The sequence below is a fragment of the Solea senegalensis genome, linkage group LG13, assembly GCF_019176455.1.
Source record: "Solea senegalensis isolate Sse05_10M linkage group LG13, IFAPA_SoseM_1, whole genome shotgun sequence".
Taxonomy (NCBI): Eukaryota; Metazoa; Chordata; class Actinopteri; order Pleuronectiformes; family Soleidae; genus Solea; species Solea senegalensis.
The window spans coordinates 12,356,636-12,380,645 of record NC_058033.1 but is presented as its reverse complement, the minus strand read 5'-3'; the positions used below and the strand labels follow the sequence as shown (position 1 = coordinate 12,380,645).

The 24,010-nt window shown below is 40.2% G+C and overlaps 1 protein-coding gene across 2 annotated transcripts; it reads left to right on the top strand.

Annotated features, from left to right (window-relative positions):
• The first annotated feature begins 1,625 nt into the window (after positions 1–1,625).
• Positions 1,626–19,652, top strand: map6a (microtubule-associated protein 6a). 2 transcript variants are annotated; one of them, XM_044042881.1, is made up of 5 exons: positions 1,626–2,670; positions 13,997–14,210; positions 14,361–14,575; positions 17,536–17,646; positions 19,128–19,652. In XM_044042881.1, exons 1-5 carry the CDS (start codon positions 1,958–1,960, stop codon positions 19,279–19,281), a joined length of 1,407 nt encoding a protein of 468 aa, XP_043898816.1. In that variant the 5' UTR covers positions 1,626–1,957; the 3' UTR covers positions 19,282–19,652. The 2 variants fall into 2 exon arrangements, with proteins under 2 accessions (XP_043898816.1, XP_043898817.1); XM_044042882.1 differs by lacking the exon at positions 17,536–17,646.
• Positions 19,653–24,010: the final 4,358 nt, after the last annotated feature.

Below are 24,010 nucleotides of genomic sequence, written 5' to 3'. Positions count from 1 at the left end.
CTCTGATTACATGATAATATGAATATTATAATTATATTGTAATAACAATAATAATATTTCTCTTATGATGTCAACATTTGGTCACTCCATCATAGATTGCCTATTTGTATGTTACCTCTACGCCATCAACTTACATGAAGTGGCCATGAAGTGTTCTCACACACCTGACAGTTTCACATTGGAAGAGAATTAACCCACTCACCTTAAAGTCTGTGAGTGTCTGTGTGGACGGACACTGGGCCTGGGCCTTGAATAGTGTGACATTTACAATATGTGTTGAGTTTGTTGTAAAAATGCAGCTTCACCTCTAGATGCCACTATCTGACACACTGGTTCTTTAAAGCATTATTGTAGCTGATATACATGAATTTCCCATCTTCATACGAAAAAAAAAGGCCCACAGGGTGTGTGTGTGTGTGTGTAACTGTGTTGCCATTATACGTTCTTCTGTTCTCTGGCACAGTCTATTCAGAAGAGGACAGACTTTGTTATTAAGTTAAGTTATTAAGTTATTAATGCATTACTCAGTAGCCAGCACTCTGTGTTTCTCAGAACAAATACATATTACAAGTCCATGTGGTGCAATACACCTTTTTCTTTCCCACTTAAACGTCCAATGGGAGCTGGGTCAGCTCCTGGTATAAATTCTGGACAAACATGTCATAATAACTGTAATAGCACACAGAGGACAAACTCAAAATGTCTTTTGAGTTTGGATGCAAACTGAAGGACACAAAGAGTCTCCAGCACACTGGGAAGGGAAACATGTTTCGTACACACGGTACTTGTAATCAATGACTCTCGTAGATTTAACTGTAAAATGTCCTCTTTATCCTCTTTTTACTTTTTACTGTCATATGTCTATAATAAATAAATGAAACTGCCTTTCCTAGCAGTTCTTTACTCGTGTGTGCGTGGATGTGGCGAAAGCACGAGCTTCATCTTCTGTACATACTCAGTGATGCATACATCACTTCATAACCTTCCATCATATCACGCCTACATATCCTAAGCATAACATTACAGGCAAGTTACGCCTATATAATGTAGTTTCTGGTCTAAATGAATAAACACATTTACAATATTTACATACATATTGCATACTGATGATGCTATCGCAACTTCTTCAACTAATGAAAAACATCTCATCTTACATTATGTGTGTTCTCATATTCTATTCAATCAAAACCTTTGTCCTGTTTCATTCAATCATTCAATCATTCATTCATTCATGTCGAAGTCATGTTGACAAATACCTGACTAAAGCAGAAAATAATGCATCACATCTCTAACTGAACTATTGTGGAATAAAAACACCATTTATGTTAAGTTGGAGGTGTTTATCCACCTTATAACGGAAATCAATGTGCGTTTCGTTTCAAAATAAAAGCACCACGTCCTGAGACATGGTGGTTGATACTAGTTTTAATGATTATTATTTCATTGCTGTTGTTTCTGACTCTATTTTAATGACATAAATCAAATAATTCTGAATTTAAAATGTTTTTCTTGCGGATGTCTGAGGCTTTTACCTTGCACAGTAAACCGGATGTGGTTTGCCATCATCTCTGCGCTCTGCTAACTCCAGGCAGCAGCAGCAGTGACTCTGTGGATGTTGCTGCGTGGGAGGGCGGGGCTGCTCTGTCTCTCTGTGCTGCCGTGGAGTGGAGAGTGATGTAGCAAGAGTCCGGGACGCAGAGGGAAGCAGACCTTAACACCAGTGCGGCTGTTTTTCCACCCGAATTGAATCTAAATTATAATCTGTGGCGGTGTATTTCAGGCAGGAGCACACATGGATTTAAGTGACATCCTAATCTGACGTGAACATTAGTGGAGCCTCATCCGTGCAACCTGACACACGGACATCTTGTTTTTTTCCCCCCTCTCTCTCAGGGTGAACGAGATATTTCCCCCCACTTTGGTTTGCTGGAGTGGAGCTCCGTGAAGTGACCGCACCATGGCGTGGCCCTGTATCAGCAGGGCGTGCTGCATGGCCCGCTTCTGGAACCAGCTGGACAAGGCTGACATTGCGGTGCCTTTGGTCTTTACCAAGTACACGGACGTGTCCGAGATGCAGCACATCCAGCTGCAGCCGCCGCAGGCCCGGGTCACCATAGAAACGCAGCCGCCTCGCGCTCAGACCCGCGCCGCCGCCAACAACAACAACCCCGCCGCTGGCGCGCGGCCGCCGCGCAGGTGCGTCTCCGAGGAGCGCGTGTGCAGCTCGGTGATGCGCGAGGACTTCAAGCACTGGAAAGTGCGACCGGAACCGAGCTGCAAACCCAAGAACGAGTACCACGAACCGGACACGCCGTTCAACAGCGAGACCCAGTACCAGAAGGACTTCAAGCCCTGGCCCATCCCGAAGAGGTACGACCACCCGTGGATACAAAGACCTACGACCACCTCCTCCGGAGACGAGCGGGCACCGGAGCGCTCCAGGCATGCGAAAAAACACGCGGCAGACGCGGACAGCGGCGTGGAGAAGAGCGCTATTGCTGACAAGGTGCAGGAGAAAGACCTGCTGCAGGGACAAGACAGGAAGAAGAAGTCCAGTAAACAACAACAACAACAGGGGGAGAAGAAGGTGGAGGCAGAGGTCAAAGGAAGAGCAGTGGACGCTGTCAACAGACAGATCAAAGAGGAGATTACAACCGGAACATCATACAAGTGAGTCCAAACCTGAGGCTTCAGGCCTGCGTGGAGAGGTCACGGGGGTCAACGTGTTGTAAAGGGGATTACAAAAGTGCAGTTTCATTGCAGTGCAGTACTTTTTGGGCTGTTGTTTTAAAACTAGTTAGTTAGTTTGCACCCACAAACAAATGTTGGAGATGGATGATGGAGATAGAGCAGTAACTTTAATGGCTTGGTCACCAAAGAGGTCACCAATCCATCACAGGGCCACATAGAGACTAACAACCATCCACTCTCACAGTCAATTTAGAGTGTCCGGTTTTACCCAATTGCCATATTGCATGGTTTTTGGACTGTGGGAGGAAACCGGAGAACCCGGAGAAATTGTCATCCTTCATTCAGTGACAAAAAAAAAGTTAATTTTACAGGTAAATCCAAATTTACATCTCACAAGAGCTGCGACTAACGATTCATCTCATAATGGATTCATCTATTGATTATTTTCTTGATTAATTGAGTCCTTGTTTGCTCCATAAAATGTCAGAAGATGTTGATCAGTGTTTACCAAACCTGGAAATAATGATGTTCTCAAATGTCTTGTTTTGGCCACAATCCAAAATCATTCAGTTTGAATGATTTATTTGTGATAAGGAGCAAAAGAAAGCAGAAAATATTCACATTTAAGAAGCTGATAAATCAGGAAACCTCTTTTAATGATTGATACACAACACTCAAACCAGTGAATGGATGATCAAAACTTCATTTCCTTCACTTACTAAACATGAAGACAGATTACACTTAGATTTATTTGGGACTGAACATTTTAAATTTGGTTTTTAGCACTAATATATTGGGACCTTCATCTAGACAGAGGTTTTTAAGTACATTGTAGAATCAATGGGAGCACTTTATTTAAATGGTAGAAGGATTCATCATTTCCTTATTTCTAAATGAGCAGTTGACTTATGGAAACACAACAGAATGATGCACCATATTCACCAGATTTTCCAGCCATTATTTATTAATGAACAACAAGAAGCTTGTTACTGTGGCACGTTCACATTTGGGACACATTTTATTTTCTTACTGTAGTTCTGCTTCCTCCCCTCCCCCTCCCCCCAGGAGAGTCTCATTTATTGACGGGCCTTGGACAAAATCTTAAGCAGATGAGACGTCCATCCATCACACGCTGACACACGTTGAAATGTGACATTTTCCTTATTTGATTATTCAATTCACCTCACAAGTGCGAGGGGAAGACACAAAGTGGCAGCTGGTTTTCTTAAATAAGCCGCTCAGCGTCACAAACAGGACGTGGAAATGACGTTACAGCCTAATCAACACAGACAATAACTCTATTATATGGAAAAGTTCATACTCAGGCCCGTGAGGCCAATCGTCCCTGTCCTGTTATGTAATGCAGCCGAGGATGATGGGTACTGGTGGATGGATGAATAAGCATCCAGTCACGTGTTCACCTGCCTCATAAAGCTGTACATCACTGTTAATACAGCTGCATTCACGCTCTGTGCTGCTGCTGCTGAGCGTGTGACATGGTGTGATGTATGACAACTATAAATCTTTTTTTTTTTCTCGTTACAGCTGTAACTTGGGCTTTAAATGTTTGTGGAGGGTTTAGTATTTCAGTATTTGTTGCATCAGAGTGAGTCATATTTCAGCATTGGTGTTATTACATTAGCATTAGATTTAGTTCTTGAATTGACTGGATGTTCACAGCATGGCTCAGTGTTGTCTCAGAATGCAAGTTTAGGGTGGAGACTATAGCCGAATGAATCACCAGATAATTGATTTATCAGTTTGATTGTTTTTATCTTGGTAAAAGGTCATTCTTTTTTAGCAGGTTTATTGTGAATATTTTCTTTATTTGCTGAGACAGTTAGCTGAGTAAATCTTTGGTTTGTGGACAGAACAAAATATTTTGTTTTCTATTTCCTGACATTTTATGGATGCAACATGAATGACAAAAACAACAAAAATAAAATAGAGAAATTGAGGTATTTTATTTTAAGCTATATTGTTCAGTGGCTTTTATTTTGAAGGTCTGAGAGAAAGAGACACAGATTTTCTCAGATCTTTAGCTGCACAGTATTGATGCTCATACATTATCGATTCTATGAAGTTCTGTTTTAAAATGGAAATATTCTTGTAGTGGTTTTCTGACACTGCTGAAGTAAACATTGGTTTTGACCTTAGTTTGGACATTTTGACATGAGATTAGTGAGTGAGTCTTCCTGCTGTTATGTGCACACAGACACACACACACACACACATTACATGGAAGCAGCCTTGACAACCAACCTCTGTCTTCTTCTGCCAGTGGAGACACAAATCAGGTCAACTGTGGTTTAATAGCACAGATACTGTACACATACACACACACTTACACCTGCAGTGCACACATGTGCTTTATCTCCCACTTTCACATCATCATCATCTACTGTATGTATGCATCAATGCACATTTAATAGTCTGGAGCAATCTGGGGCACCAGGAAGACAAGGGACCCATCGTCTGAATTGTATCCACCTGGGAGAGTCCCTGTCCTGGCTGCCAGAGTGCACTTATCCCTCTGGAGACTGCATTGGAAATTTTCCTATGAGGGCCATCACTGCAGTCTGATAAGCTCAGTTAGATCTGAGTGATGTAAGCAGTATCACATTATTAATAACAATATTTAGCCAATGATGATGATACCACTTTCTAAACTTTGGCTTCAGGGTTTTGCTTTGTCATATATAAGTTTAATCTTCCTCCTGTCTGAATGAGGCTGCAGCACAGATGTGAATCCACCCTAAATGAGAGGATCCACAGCACAAGTAATTACTGAAGTGCATGTCACGTATTCTTAGTCCATGACACATCAGGTTCTCTGTAGGATTACAGAATCTCTTTTAACTTGCTGATATCGTCCGGACAGAGGTCATTTCTTTAATGTCCAGTGGATGAATTGGATTCTAATTTTATGATATTGATTTTAATCAACTGCCCAAACACAGAGCTGCTTATGTTAAGGCAAGTTTATTGAAGAGTGGGTTAACAGATGGAATAATGCAGGAACTGAGAGGCGAAGGCTGAGTTCTGATGCAGACGACGGCAAAAGGGAAGCGTCACTGGCAGCATGCACGCAGGGAGGAGGTTCTGAGCATAGGAGAGCACAGGAGCTAACAACACTTAAGACAAACATACAAACAAACAACTACATATATACATCATATGGAGCAAATATGTATACATACATATATATTTGGTGGTACTTTAAATATATGATGTTTACTCCTGTTTCTTTAGCATTTAATGTGATCCTAATAATCAAGACCATGAATCTGGCAGCATGAACTACTAAAAGATGTCTTTTAAAACTTTCTATAAATCTTTTAACTGCAACTACTACTTCTCTCTCTAAAGTATAGAACGTGCAGGAACTGTGTTTTTGTGCGGACCCACATGAGGTGTCTTTTCTGTCACCAGCCTCTTTTCTCCTCCAAGGAAACAGTTTTCATGTACCATTTAAGCTTTTCTGATCACAAAGCGTTTCCTTTCGGCAGTGCACCACAGAAACATGAAAGGCCACTAGTTTTTTTTTCCCATCTTGCGTGAACTGGGTGCAGCTTCCCAGTCACAAGCCCCGTCGTCCAGCCTCGGTCTCACCACAGCATCATGTCGTTAAATGTCATTTTCTGCATGAAAATAAGTGTGAGGCGGAGGCTGCTGGATTCTTTGTTAGTCTATTTTTTTTCACTGTAGTTGGGAAAAACAAAAGCCATTGTTCGTCTTGTCAATCACTATTTGATGTGTGCATAATGCGTGACATTAAAAGGAATCGCATCAGGGGATTTGCAAGTATATGCATGAGAACATCAGTGAATGGAGTCACATCGCTTCCACTAAGGCAGATAGTGCAGGTTCACTGAGTTCACTCTAAGAGAAAGAGAGAGAGAGAGAGGGAGTTACTGAGGAGGTGTGAGTTTTTTTTGTTTTTTTATCACGTATTTTCTTCTTTTTTTCCTCTCGTACGTCTCACCTGGAGACATAAAATCCTCCCTCTTTCAGCCAAAGATGCTCAGGAGACTCAGAGTGAGTTCTGTGTTGTTCTCTGTCGAGCATTCAAGACAGAAACACAGATCCTTCACCTCTGAGAACAGGAGGCAGGAACAGTGAAACGCTTTCATCTTTCATATTCTATGCCTATAATAAAGGTGTGTTTCTGCATACTGCAGCCAAACAGAACACCTCAGCTCATATCCAGTATCCAGTTGTTGCATCAAAACAGATGTCTGTTAAAACTGTCCGTCTTATATAGCAATATGATCTGATTGTGTCATATATGATTACAGTTATTTCATATGGAAATATCCTCAGATATGATCATTGTTATGAATGAATTACACCCAGTTCAACCTGCAGTTTTAAATTAAGCATTAATCGATTCATCTTGTGATGCATTTCTTGATTCATCGATTCATTGTTTGGTCCATAAAATTTGGAAAAATGCGGATCAGAGTTTCCCCAAACCTGAAAATGACGAAAAGAGAATGAGTTTTAATGATTTCTTTGTTATATGGAGCTAAGAAACCAGAAAATATTCATATTTAAGAAGCTAAAAAACACTCAGTCCGATAAAGCGATCATTAAATTAGCCGATGACAAATTTGGTCCTTGATTAATAATATGTAATGTGTGATTAGTTATTGCAGCCCGAGGTGAAAACCTGCACCATGTGATAAACCTGGTTCTCACTGATTGTTGTTTTTATTGAAATAAAACAACTTAGGAACAGTTATTGCCACCCAGTGTCACCTACATGCACCAGATTCTTACTTGCAGGTCTTCAAACATACATATGAGCATGATAGTGCTTCAATGATTTGTGGTGATTTTGCCTGAAATGAGAGTGATGGTGATGTGAAAGCATCTTGACAGTGCCGGTCCAAGATTTTATGGGACCCTGAGCAGAATGTTCAAATGCAACATTTCTAATGGTTTGCTAAAAAAAAAAAAAGACCAGGCTGGTTGACGTGACGTGACCACAGTAGCACTAGATAAACCCTGGTGTACTCCTGCAATGTGCTCTTTCCATTGAGCTCCAGAGAGGCTGTGAGATAGAGCGGAGGACCGGCTGATTATTATTGACCAGAAGCCAGGCTCCACGCCCACTGACACACCAAGAAACACTGTGAGGAAGTGAAGCCGCTGCCCTGAGCGTGGGCAGATCGAAAAACTCATGAGCGAAGCAGACCTTCCTTTTATCTTTAGGCCAGTGCTGTTGTAGCTGTGACACAGAGTCAAGGTTCCATGTTACTGATGTTACATCTATACAATCTGTACACGCAAGTAAAGATACCAGCAGCTTCATTTCCTTGCAAGTAAGGTTTTGAGTGCGCCGTCAGCTTATTTTATTTTGTTAAAGGACGGTGAAAAATGCTGTTGCCTCAAGTGCGAGAGCACTTTTGCAAATCAATGAAAACCAACATAAAGATTACAGTATTGACTTGATTAATGGTCGTTTCTGGAACCTGGGAATAAAAGGAGTACAGATTGGACTGGGATTAGTTTTAGCAGTACCCAGGACCAAAGCATATTCATTAAAAATGGACAAAATGTCTTATCTAATCTAAATTTTTATGTTCAAATTGATATTTTAACTGACATAGTACAGTCTTTTACAGTAAATGGCCAAACTGTAGCTGTTCTACCTTCCATTCTGCTGTTGGAGGTGATTGTTATTAAAATACAGTTTGATCTGTTTTTCTTTTTTCCCTCTACTCTCACTTGGTTTTCCGTGGCCTGTCAGTAACCTGTCACGCTGCTTTTATAGTAACCGTGTGTGAGTCGAGTTTTAAATGCACACAGGGATTTTGTTCTGTTTTCTCAGGACTCTTTCTGTTAGTCCAGATTGTGTCATGTTTGCATGAAGCTCAGCCGCAGTGATGTACCCTGGCATGTTTCCACCCATGTCAGTGCCAGTGTTTGGCTGTAGTGGATGAGGGCCTTTCTCTGCACATGCACATCTCCATTTGCTTTCTCTTGTGTGACAAAAAAGAGGTGTTAAAACTTCAGATCATTATCCAGATCCACCCCAAATTTCACTTGTTCATGGATATTAATCCTGCACATATGTCCGTTTTTTTCTTCTTGAAAAATGAAGAAAGTAAATCCCATGTCCACATGAAACCATAATTTAACATAATGGCATAATTGTTGTTTGGGTCCAGCTCTGAAATCATAACCTCATTGGTACAGGAAATGAACTCCTGGTATGAACGACACACCAGGAAACACAGAGAGAGCTCATTAGCTATAAATAGGCTTCTTACTGTGTCTGAGTGATTGAGCAGTGAGTGCATACAAGAATGAACCTCCCTGTAATTCAACAAAATAGACTTATATTTTATTATTATACAATATTTTTTGACTGCTGTGATGTCATACCTTCATCAGTATGCTGTCTGAGGAGCGTTCCACTTTATTAAATGGTCCCATTTAGTTGAAAGAAGACCCTTGGTTTGACCTTGATGTCAGTTTGGTTTTTCATTGAATATTGAAAGACTAATGTAATAAGTAATAATGTGTGATTTGTATTTCCGTTTATTTTCCTCCTGTACATTTCTGTCTAATGCAAAGATTGTATTTCGTACTATTTTTTCATCGTAAGGTCTCTTTTCTGTCTTATTGCGAGTATAAATGGGCCTTTTGATGACTATCACCCTTGTACTTAAAAATATCCAATCCTTTACATTGATTGAACATAAAAGCTGTCTCTTGGCTGGACTTTCACCATGTTTTTGCCACTTGTCTTCTGTTGGTATTAGCCAGTGGTGGAAACTGTGCCACTCAGGCCAACTTGACTCAAGGTAAACATGCCATAGTAGCTCGACTCCCAATCACATTATCTGGGTATATTAGTCCGACTTTGAGAAATTCAACTTATAATATAATATAATATAATTATATTCAATTTTTACTAACTTGTTTGCGTGTTTTTTTTACCTTTTTGTACCTGACATCCTCTCAGTGAACTGCTGTCTCTGTAAAATGTCTAACTCTATGGCCTGAGATAATATTTTGAATGTGATCTGTGTTCTCAGCAGTGATGTACAGTAGCCAAATGCAGTAGATACGGTTGTGTGACGTCCACAAGGCTTTTGTGAGCACTCGTTTTTAAACACGTACCAAGTACACACTGACCTCAGAGACATAGGCCTTATTGTTGCACAGTCATACGTTTGTGAATAGCAGCTATCTTAGAGCAGAGCCTGCTGTATCACTCTGTGAACACTGTCTCAACCACACTTTGTCTCTGTCTCTGTCAAACACACACGCACACACGCACACATGCTCATGTAGTTTCATGTGAGGCCTTTACACTCTTGGCCTTGGACATTGTTGTGTAACCTGTCTCAGCTCTGTGGCTTCTTGGCTCAGTTGAGCATTCAAAGTGGACTTTGGTGGTTACGTAACAGCTTTTCTGTGTGGTTTCCAACGCTCCTCTGCCCCACTGGAGCTATTCCTGTATTCAATGACCATATCTCTGTCACCAGCCTTTGTATCATAAAGAGTTAGCTTTTTGCCTTGTGGTGAAATGGGACTTGTAATCCTTTAAAAGACTAAAAATTATATTCAATTCACTTTTATTTGTATTGCGCCAAATCACAACATAAATTATCTCAAGGCACTGTAAGGCAGAAACATTTATAATGTTCAAGAGAGAGGAGTAACCCAACAGTTCACACAATGAGCAAACACTAAAGCACTAAACTCCCTTTTAACAAATCAGGACAATATAAGTGAATTAACTTCTTGCAAAGGGGTGGAAAATTCCCAGTAAATTTCCAGAAACTTTTCATGGGAACTTTTGTTTGTGTCACTCTGGGAAATAAGATTTTCTGGGCTTTTTATGGCCTTTAAGAAGGTCATAAAAACGTCTCTTTGACTATTGTGGTCTATGGGAAAATTGCTTTTTGGGCCGCATGAGTAATTTTTTGTTGCACTACCACAAGTGGCCACTGGAAAAAAAGTAGCTGCAAGACAGAGGGGGAGGTACTTTATACAGTTCTTATAATACATCCATGTCATGTGATGTGCATGTAGGGGGTGTGGCCTCAACAGCCCTGCAGTAAGTAGTGTACTATGTGACTGAGGAATAGCATTGCTATTTAATGTATTTGTATCAAATCTCATTGTTTTAGCCAATATTATGCTACAATATTGTATTTACCTGCTATATTTAAATTCCCAACCCTCAGTTTTGAAAATGTCCAGCTTATTCCTGTTAATTCCCATTAATTCCCATCACATTTTGGAAATTCCCACCAAATAAGGTCTTTCTCATTTTTCTGGACTTTATTTGGGACAATTAAAGTATGCAATTTTAACATGGTGGAGTATTAACAGATAACATACATCATATACATGACATCAAAACATTAACTCTGCACTCAAACACAAGGACGAGAACTTACCGTAAAGATGTGAACTGTTTCCGACATCTATTACATTCTTTAATCTCCATAGAGCATACAAGGGGCAGCCCATGGCCAAGTGGTACCCAATCCACGTAGCTGGTTGTTAAGTGGACACTCTAAACTGACCCCAGCCACGGGGGAGGCCACATAAACCCACATAAATGGGTGGGTTGCGTCAGGCGGGCGTCCAGCATTGAGATCTCTGCCAAATCAAGTGTGCGGTTCATCTGTCAAAAAAACAGCAACGAAAAAATCACAGAACCGTTAGGTTACAACCTTTGTGATTCGCTAATGGCATGGTTTAAAATTGCAGTTTTGATTTGCAGATTATATAGATGGGCAGTGGTGGGAAGTGTAGGGTAACATGATGATATCAGAGATTTATCATAACATTTGTCAGACTGTCAGAGAAAATATCCGTAAACAAATAAAGTGCAGATTTTGAGAGTGTTATCTGACCATGTTACACTCTCTCATGAAGTAGTGACAGTGAACATGGCGGGGAAATGTGATTAGAGCGCTGTCATTTGTCCTCCCACATGCTGTTCCACGATAATCCTCCACCAGAACTCATGTGGTCAGAACTCGGCTTTTACGCTCAGCTGGAACGTTGAGCAGAAGTCTCAGGGCGTCCTCCTCAGTGTAATAACGTTAGAGGATTTAAAATCATTGTGCTTGTCCCTGCCACATTATTGTCTCCATGGCTGTTTTCCATTGCTGCAGTTATTGAATTGATGTCTTTCCATTAGACTTGGCCTTATAAGCTCTAATAGCGTCTCCAGTACAGCAGTTTTTGTCTTGTCTGCTCTTCTGTCCACACAAGTCCTGTTTTCTAATGAGCTCTTTCAGAGACTGGAGATGTTCCAGTCACTCTTGCCTACTTCGCTTGGCTCTGAACTGTGTTATCTATCTTCTTTGTATTTATTGATAAATTCAGATATGAGTCAGATATGAGATATTTATTTATCTCAGATTTTCTTTTCCCCCATGTAATGCATTTACGATGTTATAATGACACTCACCTGTCAATCACCAATTTTATTTATTTATTATAAGTCGGTACAGGGCTGGCCTAAGTCTTTATGGGGCCCTAATCTGAATTTGATTTGGGGTGCCCCCATTGATACCAATGTTATAAATTGCATTAATTAGAGTTGTGTTATTTACGCCACACCAGTGCAAAACCACTTTGTGTATTCAAGTGTGGTGTCACTGAATCTCAATTGCACCAGAAAACCAGTTTAATGACTTTGGTTTTTAAAACTTAGATGTGCAAATGTGCGCTAAATGAGCAAATCTTCAACTTCAAAATAAAACCAAATAACTTAAGCTCAACACTATTTAGAAAGTGACTGTAAATATCTTAAGATATCTAGATTTCTGGTAAAACTATAATAATAGTTAAATGACTTTATTGATAGTTTGATTTGATTTCATGTGATTCTGCTATATATATGTACATATATATATTCTAGTTTCCTGCAAATGGATGAATAATGCAGAGGAAATACAGAATAGTGCAGAGGCAAATCCAGTGTGAAGGACAGAGAGAGAGAGAGCTGCAGTGTGATAGTAAAGGCAAAGACATTCACATGCAGCTGCTGCTGAGGTGCTGTGTGTCTCTTCTCTCTGCTGCTACATGTATCCTTACGTTCTGAAATGTGAGAAGGAGGAGGACGACGCAGCGAGAGCATGTGCTCCGTGTGAAGGACACACCGCTGACCTTCATCACACAGTCACGCTCACTGTGGTGCTCGCCTCGCACCCTCCTGTCTCTGACATGCTTTGTTCTCAGCACTTGCATTTCACACTTACTTCTCCTGCACGGAGCGTAATTAAAAACGTGAAAAAAGCAGTTTGGCCACGCGTGACGCCGCTCCGGTCACAGTGAAGTGAGCAGCATTTCATTTGAAGACTCCAACTTGTCCAGAAAGTGTTTCCTTGGCACTTTAGGCAGGTAGAATCACCAGAATCGCAGATTATATATTATTTATTATATATATGTATATATATACATATATATATATATACATACATACAGGAAGAAATAGATAAAAGAACATTAGGCAATGTCATGTAACATTAAAAACATAAAAACAAACTAATGTTTTCATATTTTGTTGTGTAATATACTGTTTCATTCCATATATAATATAATGTAATATAGTGTTTCCAACACTCACTGGATTTAAAGAGTCTCTTTTTATCATTTAACCTTCATTTAACCAGGAATTAAAGTCATTGAGATTAAAAATCTCTTTTGCAACAGAGTCCTGGAGTCCGCCCTCTGGACTACACTGAGAAAGTGGGTGAGAGGAGAATGTTGGCAAAGCTGTCCAGTCTTCATGTTTACGTTCTATCATGAAAGTTGCACATTGTTTTGTTGTAAATTGGTTTTAATAGTTATGTTTTGAATCATTTCTCATATACTTATATATCCCTGTACTACATCTTTGTTATTGCTTATTGTATATACATTATTTTGTCTTTTTTTGACATTTATCATATTTTATTTTTATTTATATTTTATTCCTTTTTTTGCTGCTGTTACAAGTGAATTCCCCCTGGTGTAGGATCAAAAAAATCGAATCTAATCTATTCAAAGTAATAGACTTTTGCATTTTGATGAAGTCAAACCCTCTGTGAAACATTAATTGATTATGAATACTAATTGCCGTTTGCTGCCCGTCCTGCAGCCGAAGCCCTTCCAGTCATCAAATGATTAAAAAAGACAACAATGTCCATGATCCATTCCTGGCATCTCCAAACTAGGTCTTTTGTTATTGTAAGCATTTACAGAAATTGTGAGTGTCCTGGGTCATTAAAGCGCAGCAGGAATTATAACTCCTCTGATGACTGTCTTCCTTCTTTCCCCACAGAACTGAATTTAAGGCTTACAGAGATGTGAAGCCGACCAAAATGATCCGGGCCAAGTCTCAGTACCTGCCCCCGGATGAGAAGACCAGCCTGGAGACCAGCTATAGCGCCACCTACAAGGGACAAGTCCCTCTGCGTCCGGCCGACAACAAGGCCCAGGAGAGGCGGAGGATACGCAGTTTGTACAGCGAGCCTTACATAGACCCCATTAAACAGGTGAGGATGCACCGTGTCGTAATGTACATTTAGGAGGGGGGAGGAAAGAGGAGCTGATTTACTGTGTATCACTGTCATGCTGTAACGTAGCACATCACAGTTCTAGAAGCAATTCCCAGCAATCTGATTTCCACTATCCAACATCCTTAGGTTGACAGATATAGTGCCCTTCGCTCTAAACCCAAAAAGTCTGGAGCCACAGCGGCAGGCCAGAGCAAGCCAGCGAAGAAAGCCAAAGATAAGCAGAGCGCCGGGCTGAGGGGCGCCAAGAAGACGGCCTCAGAGAACCAGCCTGAGAACCGGCCAGCAGTGGGGGACAAGGAGAAAAGTAAAGAGATGAACAACAAACTGGCTGAGGCAAAAGAGTAAAAATCATTTAGCACTACTTCTCCTTTTGTTTCTTATATACTTCTTTTTTGGGGGGGAAATCAGACACAGAGGCTGCAAAATTAGTTAAGATTTCCCCTCTTTGTCCTCATCTCTGTCCTCTGTCTCCTCTTCAGTCTCTTCTTCTCTTTGTATCACTCTTTCATTCTTCTTCTCGCTACCTCTGGGTCACAGTTGAACACTGATGCTAGGATAACATGTTGACGTTGTCATTCATTGCTCCCGCTGCCTCACTCTATGTTAGATCTATAGTAAGGAGTAGGAGCACACACACACACACTTCCTCCGCCATTTGACGCCACCCACCACCACCCCCACCTCTGCTCGCCTCCATCTCCAGGTTGCCATGGCTACCGGCTGCCTGATTAGCCAGTGGATGGCTTTCTGTTACATGGGCCCGCCAACGAGCAATTCTGAAGGCTTGGCTTTGATCAGCTGAGCAGATTGCTTTGTTGAGTTTATCAAGGATTTTCCCTCTTTTTCTTTTATTTCATTTACATATATATATATATTTATTATTATTTGATGTCGGTTTTTTTTTTTGTTCTTTTAATAAAGATAAAATCAAATTGTCACTTTGCTTTCTGAATTTACAAAATTCTGCCGCAAAAATGCAAATGGAAATCTTTGATAAATGTGCTGCTTGTGAAGTCATGAGTGTCTGGTTCCACGGCTGCTCTGTCATCAGCGCTTTCTCTCCTCTGTTCGTCTGGAGCTCACGGAGCTTGCACTTTATCTTGGGCAACACTTTGTTCAATGTGATTTTGAATTATGTTGCTGGCTGCGTATTATTTTTTATTTTTTAAGTCCATTCATAGAGACAGAGGCTTTGATTGTTTTCCTACCGTAACACTCAGTTTATTGCCAACAAACCATGTGGACCACACAAGACTGATTATGCATTAAACCGCAGGCGTTTGCATAGCAGATGAGTATTTGATAACACTATCGTAGTGACATTTAACACGAGAGGAACAACAGTTTTCAGATTCAGAGCGACGATGACTTTCAAAGTGTGGAACTGTCAGCATCGTAACACTCTTTTTGAGGACGCACGCTGCCCACCAATGTGATTAGACTGCAGACAGCTCATGTTGCTGCTTACCAGCGGCTTTCACATCATGTTACAGTTAGAGTCCGTCACTCTCTGTGTCTGAATCCATGTTGCTCTTCTCTTGTTTTGTTTTTGCCTCAATTAAAAATAGAAGGTATGACGAGGTATGTTGGTTCGATGAGGTTGAGGTCGATTTTTTATAACTTGCTGTTTAAAGTGATGGTTTTGTGAGAGGTTGGAGTAAAGTAAAAGCAGCTTCTGGTTTTTGGAAAATCTGGTTTAAAGGTTAAAGGTAAAGGGGATGAGTTAAGTCGGTATTGTGCGTGTTAATCTGTTTTTGAAACAATTATAATCTCTCTTGATGGAGTCTGTGTATTTATAACTGCAGGGTGACACACGTTGGCGAGTGAGGCTCAGAGCAAACTGCTTTCTTTAAACCTTAGCATATGTACATATAGAAGGACCTATTTTAAAGAGCACTGTGTGGCACACACACACACACACCTCTGTTTTCACACACCCTCCATCCTGACCAGATGAGTGTTTTCTGTGGTGTCTGAGCTGCAACCATCATCGCCGCCACCACGTCTGTCCGAGCCGAACATCAGGAATGAGGGCCAGACTCATGAGCATTTTGCAGCCTTTGGTTTTGGGAATGGGGGGGGTTCCACTTTCATTCAACACAGGCAAGGGGGTGGGTTGGTGGGTGGAAGGGGCTTGCGGGGAGGGCAGTACATGTATACAGTGCTTAGCACACCACACACCTGGTGCTATCTTTGTCATTTTAGCCAAATAAGGATAGAAAGTATGGTTAAAGAAAGTGATGTCTCTTGGGCAAAAAGAAAAAAGGAAAAAAAAAAACCAATAATGATAATAATAGAAAATTTGACTGTGACGTGCTTGTGTTTCTACCTGCTTGCTCATATTTAATGAAATATAACAAATAAATGCACAAAAAAGCAGTCTTCTTGCTTCCTTTTTGTTCCTTTTGTTAAGATGAACGGTGAGAGATTAGCGGTTGCAGGTCAGTGTTTCTGTCTTTGTGAGACGGACAAATACAAAATCCACATGGAAGAGAACTTTTGCTCACAACTTTCTATGCTTATCCAAGATTGCGCCACATTCTGGCATGAGCTCTGGCATCCTCTCCAGGCCCTGCATGTCGCACCCTCATGTGAGAACTCCAGAATATATTATTGCTGCACCTCGTCTCAATATATTCCACGATCTCATCCTACTTTTCATGCAGCATGTCAAAGGATGTCCAGAAACTTATTCCAGAACACGATGTCATATGCTTCCTAGGGCTCTAGTGAAAGGGGATATATGTAAAACCTGTACAACTGAAGCAGCCTTTAGGTTTTTTTAAATGTTTACTGCAATCCCAGTTTGACTGTGTATGCACAGAGCGACACTTACAGCTTTAAACTAAAACAGGGCCAAACTTCATCATGTAAGTGATGCTCTGTGCATACAGTCAGTTTAAAACACTGTCAGGCTTCACACACAAACCCACACACTTAACCGAAACATCCATCTTAAAAAAAAGTGTATTCCTCTGCAGACCCTTGTTTTTCTTCTTTTCTGGTTGAGACATTTTTGAGAATGATAGTAAGGCTTTTTAGATTCGGTAACATTTTCATCTTTCATTCAGCCCACAATTATGAATTCAATTATGAATATACTGGCTGCAACAGTGTTACATATAGCCCCTTTAATGGATACATTTAAATTTAAAGTTAGACTATATTTGCTGAGACCACTTTCCTCATCCTCATACTTAAGATTGGTGACGTTAGATCTGGTTTTGAGGATGTCGCCCTTGGATGATGCTCTCTGTCCGTGTTCTGTGTGCTAATGAGTGACATTCTGATTCATTTGAAGGGTTGTGCTAAAACAGCACCACTACATACAACTCTGCCAGCCAATCCGAGACATTGGCTGGGTGCAGACTCTAAAGCAACACCTGTGGGGCTGTGCGCTACCCGATCCCAGGTAACCGGCTGAGAACGAAAACAGAGAATAGACCATGAGTCCACAAGTGCCACTCATACTCATTCGTGTGTCTCCATGGAGTTGTGATTGACGTGTGTTTTCTATGACAGTGGCCCACTTTTGTTTTGTTTTGTTTTGTTTAGTTTTTTGTTGATTTCTGGTGAATCAGCCACATTATTTTGCGGCCCGCTCCTCAGGTCACAGCCGCTCTGTGTTTCTCTTCCATATGGACACTAGAGTAAAGGGTGAATGACCGCCTGCCTGCTCGCACATCACACATGCAAGGTTCCTTAAGGTGCATTTTTCTTAAGGAGGCCACAGATGTTAGTCCACTCATCTCCAACGTCATGACAGCAGAGCTTCACCCTCTCCTTCTTCTCTCTCTCCTCGTGGGCAATCCGCCCGAATGACAGTTTGAATTTTGAATTATGGGGATTAATTTTTCACCAAGAGGAGAGTGGAGGTCACCACATCACATGCGATGGTTCCAAATATCATACTATGTTTTGAATCTTTCTTTTTTTCTTTTTTCTTTATTTATTTTTGAATCTTTTTAAAACGCATGTCGCCACTGTTTTCTGTTGGACCTGCACTCTGATTTCCTCAAAGAATATCTGTTGAGATTTGGCATGGATGTGTGACGGAGTCAGATGGGGGTGAGTATTACAATGCAATGGGAGGGAAGCAGCTCAGCTTTGGAAGGAGACAAAGGAAAGTGTAAGTGCATGTCAGTGGTTACTCACTCTCGAGGCTCAGTCCCATTTCTCAGTTTTACTTCTATCCACCTGGCAGTTGTTAGTGGTTTTAAATCTAGCCCTTCACGAGCTTATACCTCAGTGGAGACATGTCAGAAAATGTCTTCAATGCCATGGTGGATCAAGTTATTGTGATAACAAGAGGCTGCAAACAAGTTCTGTGGTTTTTGGTGTAGCTACACAACATATGTTATCTTTATGATGATGACAGTTGCATTGGACTCATTTAATCTGGGAAATATAACACTTTATATGAATTGTGCCCCTGAAAAATCTCCGTTAGAGGGATTTGTTAGCCCTCACAATTCACCCTACCCCTCGAACTCAACAATAATTGTCACACACTGTGTCTGTATATGAATCTGCGTAACTGACAGGTAGGACTAAGAAGTGGGGGCATCGGTGAAATGGGATTGAGCCATTCTTGTACCGTCTTATGTCTTTGCTCCACAGAACACCCAGAGACCAAAAGTCAAAAGTGAAGATAAAACCAATGGCTTTGATTGATCTAAGTTGTCCAATCTGTCTTTGTCAATCTTTAGAGACTTTATGCTCCGATATTCTCATAATTAATGAGCGGTCACTGGGTGTTCGGCTCAACTCAACCCCCGACGTCTTGCTGTTGTTCACGTGAGAGAAAAACAGGCTCATTGTGTGTCTCTCTCTCTCTCTCTCTCTCTCTCTCTGTGTCTCCTCTGATATCATAACCATGTCCTGCCCTCCTAGAGATGCTAAGGACGAGGTTCTCCGACCCAGCCATCATCATTCCCAAGGTGCTGTTGGAGGAGAACCACCACCAACACCACCTCTGGAGAGGCCCGAACCTCGCAGGAGCAGCGGAGTCGTACGCTTTGCCCTAGATGGTAACCAGACGGAGTAGTTCTGCCTCCGAGGATGAAGGAAGCAGCTGCTTTTTAATGCACTGTCGCTCTGTACTGTATATATCTAGCATTTAAGTTAAATAAGCAAACCATATCAATCCTGCACAAACACACACATACACTACAGACCACATATATTTGAAAAACACGCATGTTTGAAACAGCTTTTGGCTCAGAGTGATGTCTTGGCTGTTTGACTCGAAATGGCATTATTGCAAAGGTGCTACATAATTCCATGGGTTCATGCAATCTATTTTAAAAAAAGGGGATTATGAATCCTGTTAGAAACACGACACCAAAAAGTGCTAAAACTATAAAATTACAAAACAAAATGTACTGTTTTAGTGTAAATAAATGGGCACAACTTGCAGATTGCCTCGCTGTATTTCTGCTCAGTCATTCCCAAACTGAACTGATGATGTGATGTGACGAGGAATTCAGTATTCTTGTTGAGACAGGAGACTCAGATTTCAGTATTCTGTGAAGGTTAAACTTTGTGGGATGAAAAGGTAATTTTTTTTTACCCTAAAAGATTCAACAAAGAAAATATATCAATATTTGATTATTTTCTTTGATACCACCGAAAATCAAAGGGTAGGAGAAACTAAAACTGGTGATGGTTTTGATTATAAAGTATTTCCTATCTTATGCAGGGAATTCAATGATTTCTGTCTTCACTTAAAGTTTGTTTAAAGCTGAGTTTCTCAACTCTGGTCCTGGGGACCCACTGTCTTGCATGTTTTAGATGTTTCTAGGGCTGCAACTAATGATTATTTTCATCATCGATTAAAATGTCGAATCGAAGACTAGTTTGGGCCATAAAATGTCAAAAAATGTTGATCAGTGTTTCCCAAACCTGGATACCTGATGTTCTCAAATGTGTTGTTTTGTCCACAAACCAAAATGATTCAGTTTTAATGATTTATTTGTTATGTGGAGCAAAGAAACCAGAAAATATTCACATTTAAGAATATGAAAAATCATAAAACTTGTTTTAATTTTAAAAAAATAGTCATCGATTATGAAAATTCAATTCAATTCAATTCAATTGCATTTAGTAATTGATTGAAGGGCCACTTGACAATGGATTTCCAGAGATAAATGTGCTATTTGATCATCAGACAGTGTATAAATACACTGTGAATAAATAAAAAAATAAAAAGTGACTGCCTTCAAAAAAAATAAAATCCCTACACTGCTCTTCACTGTGTTTCTGTCAGTTTTATGAGTAAAAAAAAAACTAGTCAAATTACTATAATTTGTATGTAATAGAATGTAAATTAACAAACACAGCAGCATTGTAATTGTCTTAAGTGTATTCTTCATTTAACCGAGTGGAAAAATCATCTCAGCCCTACAGTAGATGTTTCCCTGCTCCAACACACCTGGTTCAGACGTCCGGCTCGTTAGCAGAACCCGGATAACGAGCCATTTATTTGAATCAGTTGTGTTGAAGCGGGGAAAGTGGGGCAGGGCAGTGGATCCCTGGTTTAAAGCAATAACAAATATCTCTTCTGACTCCGACACCCTGCCGTAAAATGTGTAAGTAACCTTGCCAATATGAAATGATTAAAAAGAGGTTTTAATTCATGTAAAATTCAGCAACTTCAAACACAAACACACCCACACACACAAACCGCACCCTTTTTAGGTTTCAGTTTAAAGACACAAACACCAGCTTGATGCTCCGGGCAACATTAGCTGCAGCAGCATATTATGAATAATGCAGGTTTTGTTGAGGAAGAAGAAAAAGGAAAGACCTCTGGCGTCACTGCATCGTCTGTGATTCCACTGCTTTAAATTGTCTTAAAAGAGGTCATGTGGTTGTTGTGAAGGTCAATGTCTTTGTAGAGTTATATAGTAGTGTGATACTAAAGCAGCAGAGCAGGCTTTTACATGTGTGGAAGGAACTTTGACAGAATGAAATGAACTAAAGTTTACATAGTTAAGTTGGAGTGGGTTTATTGTTCTTTGTCTATCTGTATTTGGTATTATTTGTGATTTATGTTCCACTGTGACTTGCTGCTCTGCATCTCTCAATAATAATGGCGTGTACGGACATATCTTCTATAAAAATCAATCAATCATGTTGGCACAGTTACTTAGAAAACACAACAAGCTCAGGTGAGTTGGGATGAGGCCTGGAAAGAACCCGATATGTTTTGTTAAGGATACAGATCATTTTCTAGAGAATAATGTCTGTAGGGTAATTTAGGAAAACATGTAGTCGTCTAACATTCATAATTGTGAACTATATAAGTGCCAAATTATTCAATTCAATTCAAAAGAATCATTTGTGAGTTGCAGTCCAAGAGTCGTCCATCTTTATTACAAAGTACCAAATGATCTTATGTGGGTGCTGGAAAGTGCAGGTGTGGATTTGAACACTCTTAATCTAAGCATAATCAAAGACAGTACGAAGATTATCAAACAAACCAATTGTCTGATGTCAAACGGCTCAACTTGTTCAACCATGTGTATTCCTGCTGTTCTAAAAAAAACAACAAAAAAAACTGCACTTCCCATTAGATGCCTTGACTTACAACGAAAAAGGAAACGTGTGATGGATTACCTACTTTCCTGCGAAAGCACGAGCAGTATTTTTGGAAGTATAATTCTTGGCCATCAGTATCAGGCACTCACACTTAGCTCACGTCTCCCAGACACAGGATCTGTGGAAGGGCGGGAAATGAAGAAGAAAGAGGACGACAGCGAGGGAGAACGGCTCAATAAAGCAGCTGGTTTATGGCCTCGGTGAAGAGAAGCAGTGCCTGTGTCACCATTAATTGTACTCCTCATTAGGAAACTGTAAGTACTATAAATGACTGCTGACAAGCTCGCTCGCACACACACAAACTTGTTTTCATATCTTAATGAGGACACTCAAAGACATTATCCTAACCTTAACCTTCACAACTAAGTGCCTAACCCTAACACTTAACCCTGAAACGACAAATTTCAGCTCGCTGCATCAGTGACGTCTCGACACAACAGTCATTGGTGATGAACATTTGCAGGATCTGTGTAATTGTGCACTATTGTCTTGAACAAGCAGGAGGAGGAGGAGGAGGAGGAGGAGGAGGGGGGAGTAACAAACACTCAAGGCTGTCAGTCTCCATCAGTCAGTCAGCCACTGTGAGCAAACTCACAAATAATTTAAAACTCACAGATTTCATACTGCCCATCAATTTTAATATAAGAATATAAGAACAGTGTTGATAATACTACGTATAAGCATGAGGGAAATGGAATAAGAGATGAGATAAGTCCTGAGAACAGTGCGATAGCAGCTGTGAAAGAAAAAAACGTTCAGAATACCACACTAAATATAATTAAAAGTTAAACTGTGACAATAAATGAAAACTAAAAGCTAAAAACTAAAAAAATGTTAGCGAACAATAATTCCCATTTAACTGGATTAACCCTTTAACACCTGAGCCTATAAATGTACGCATAGACATTTCTGCTTATTTTAGCCATAAAATTGGCAGAAAATGTCCTGTAAGTAAGTGCTTTTGCCCATTTTTCCCTTGCCCACTTGGATCTTTCAATATCTGGCAGTTATTTGCAATTTACTGCATATTTAAAAGAGTGCATCGTAGTTTAAAATGAATTGGATTTTAGAATTTTACTCTAAAGTTGTATGTGAACAAAATATTTTGCACCTTAAATTTGACATGTGAACACTATATTTACAATAAAACCTTTCTGGGTCTTTGTCTCTCAATGTGCAAAAACAGGGTTATGGTGTGACGGGCATGTTTGGGCAGTGTCGCTGCTGACACTGTGAGTTTTTGGCTCACTATTATATACTAGGAACAGCTTCATTATATACATGTGTATACATAGACCACGATCCTGCTGAAAGAAGACAGTAAACTGTGGCAAAAAGGGCATGAACATGGCCATCAATAATACTCAGACAGACTGTGGCATTTAAACCACGATTGATGGTATTTAGAGGCCTGAAGTGAGTCAGGAAAACACACACACACACACACGTTAGACTGCTGCCACATGGTCGGCTGACTGCATAACTGCATGAATCAGCAGACACACACTCAAACGGGTGTATTAAGGACCCAGTTGCAGCACAGGCAGGAAATCGGATCAGATCAAGCAACCAGAAGGCAAAAGGGACTGAAGCAGGAAAAATATATATATATGATGTAGTTCTTACAGGTTTAAATGATGTATGTATGAAATGTGTTTCATGTGGCAGAAATTGACGTGTACAATTTGTTTTAGTAGACAAAATGAACTTCTCTTGATTTCTGTTTGTAGGTCACATATTCATATTTGTATGTGTTGTTCAGTCAAAGTTATGATTGGTTTGATGTCGCATTATTAAGTAGTGATATAAAGTAGCAACAATTGTGCAGAAGTCACAAAATTAACCATTTTTCTTTTATTTTTATTCATCAAAAAGAGCCAAGTGAACTTTGAATTGTGATATATTGCCAAATTTCACAAATTCAATCCGATTTTAAACATTTTTGCTACTTTTTTTGCTCAGGTGTGTTTATGTAGCTGGTTCATAAAATGGCCTAGGTTGTGCTGAAAAAAAGGATATAAGACACTATATTGCGCATTCTTAGAGCCCCTGTATATGCTGTATGTTTTAACATAGTAATGGAAAAAGCAGCTGAAATGCATACAATTTGAATCAGGTGTGTTGGAGCAGAGAAACATCTAAAACTACTACTCCCCTTATCCATGTGAGGCATT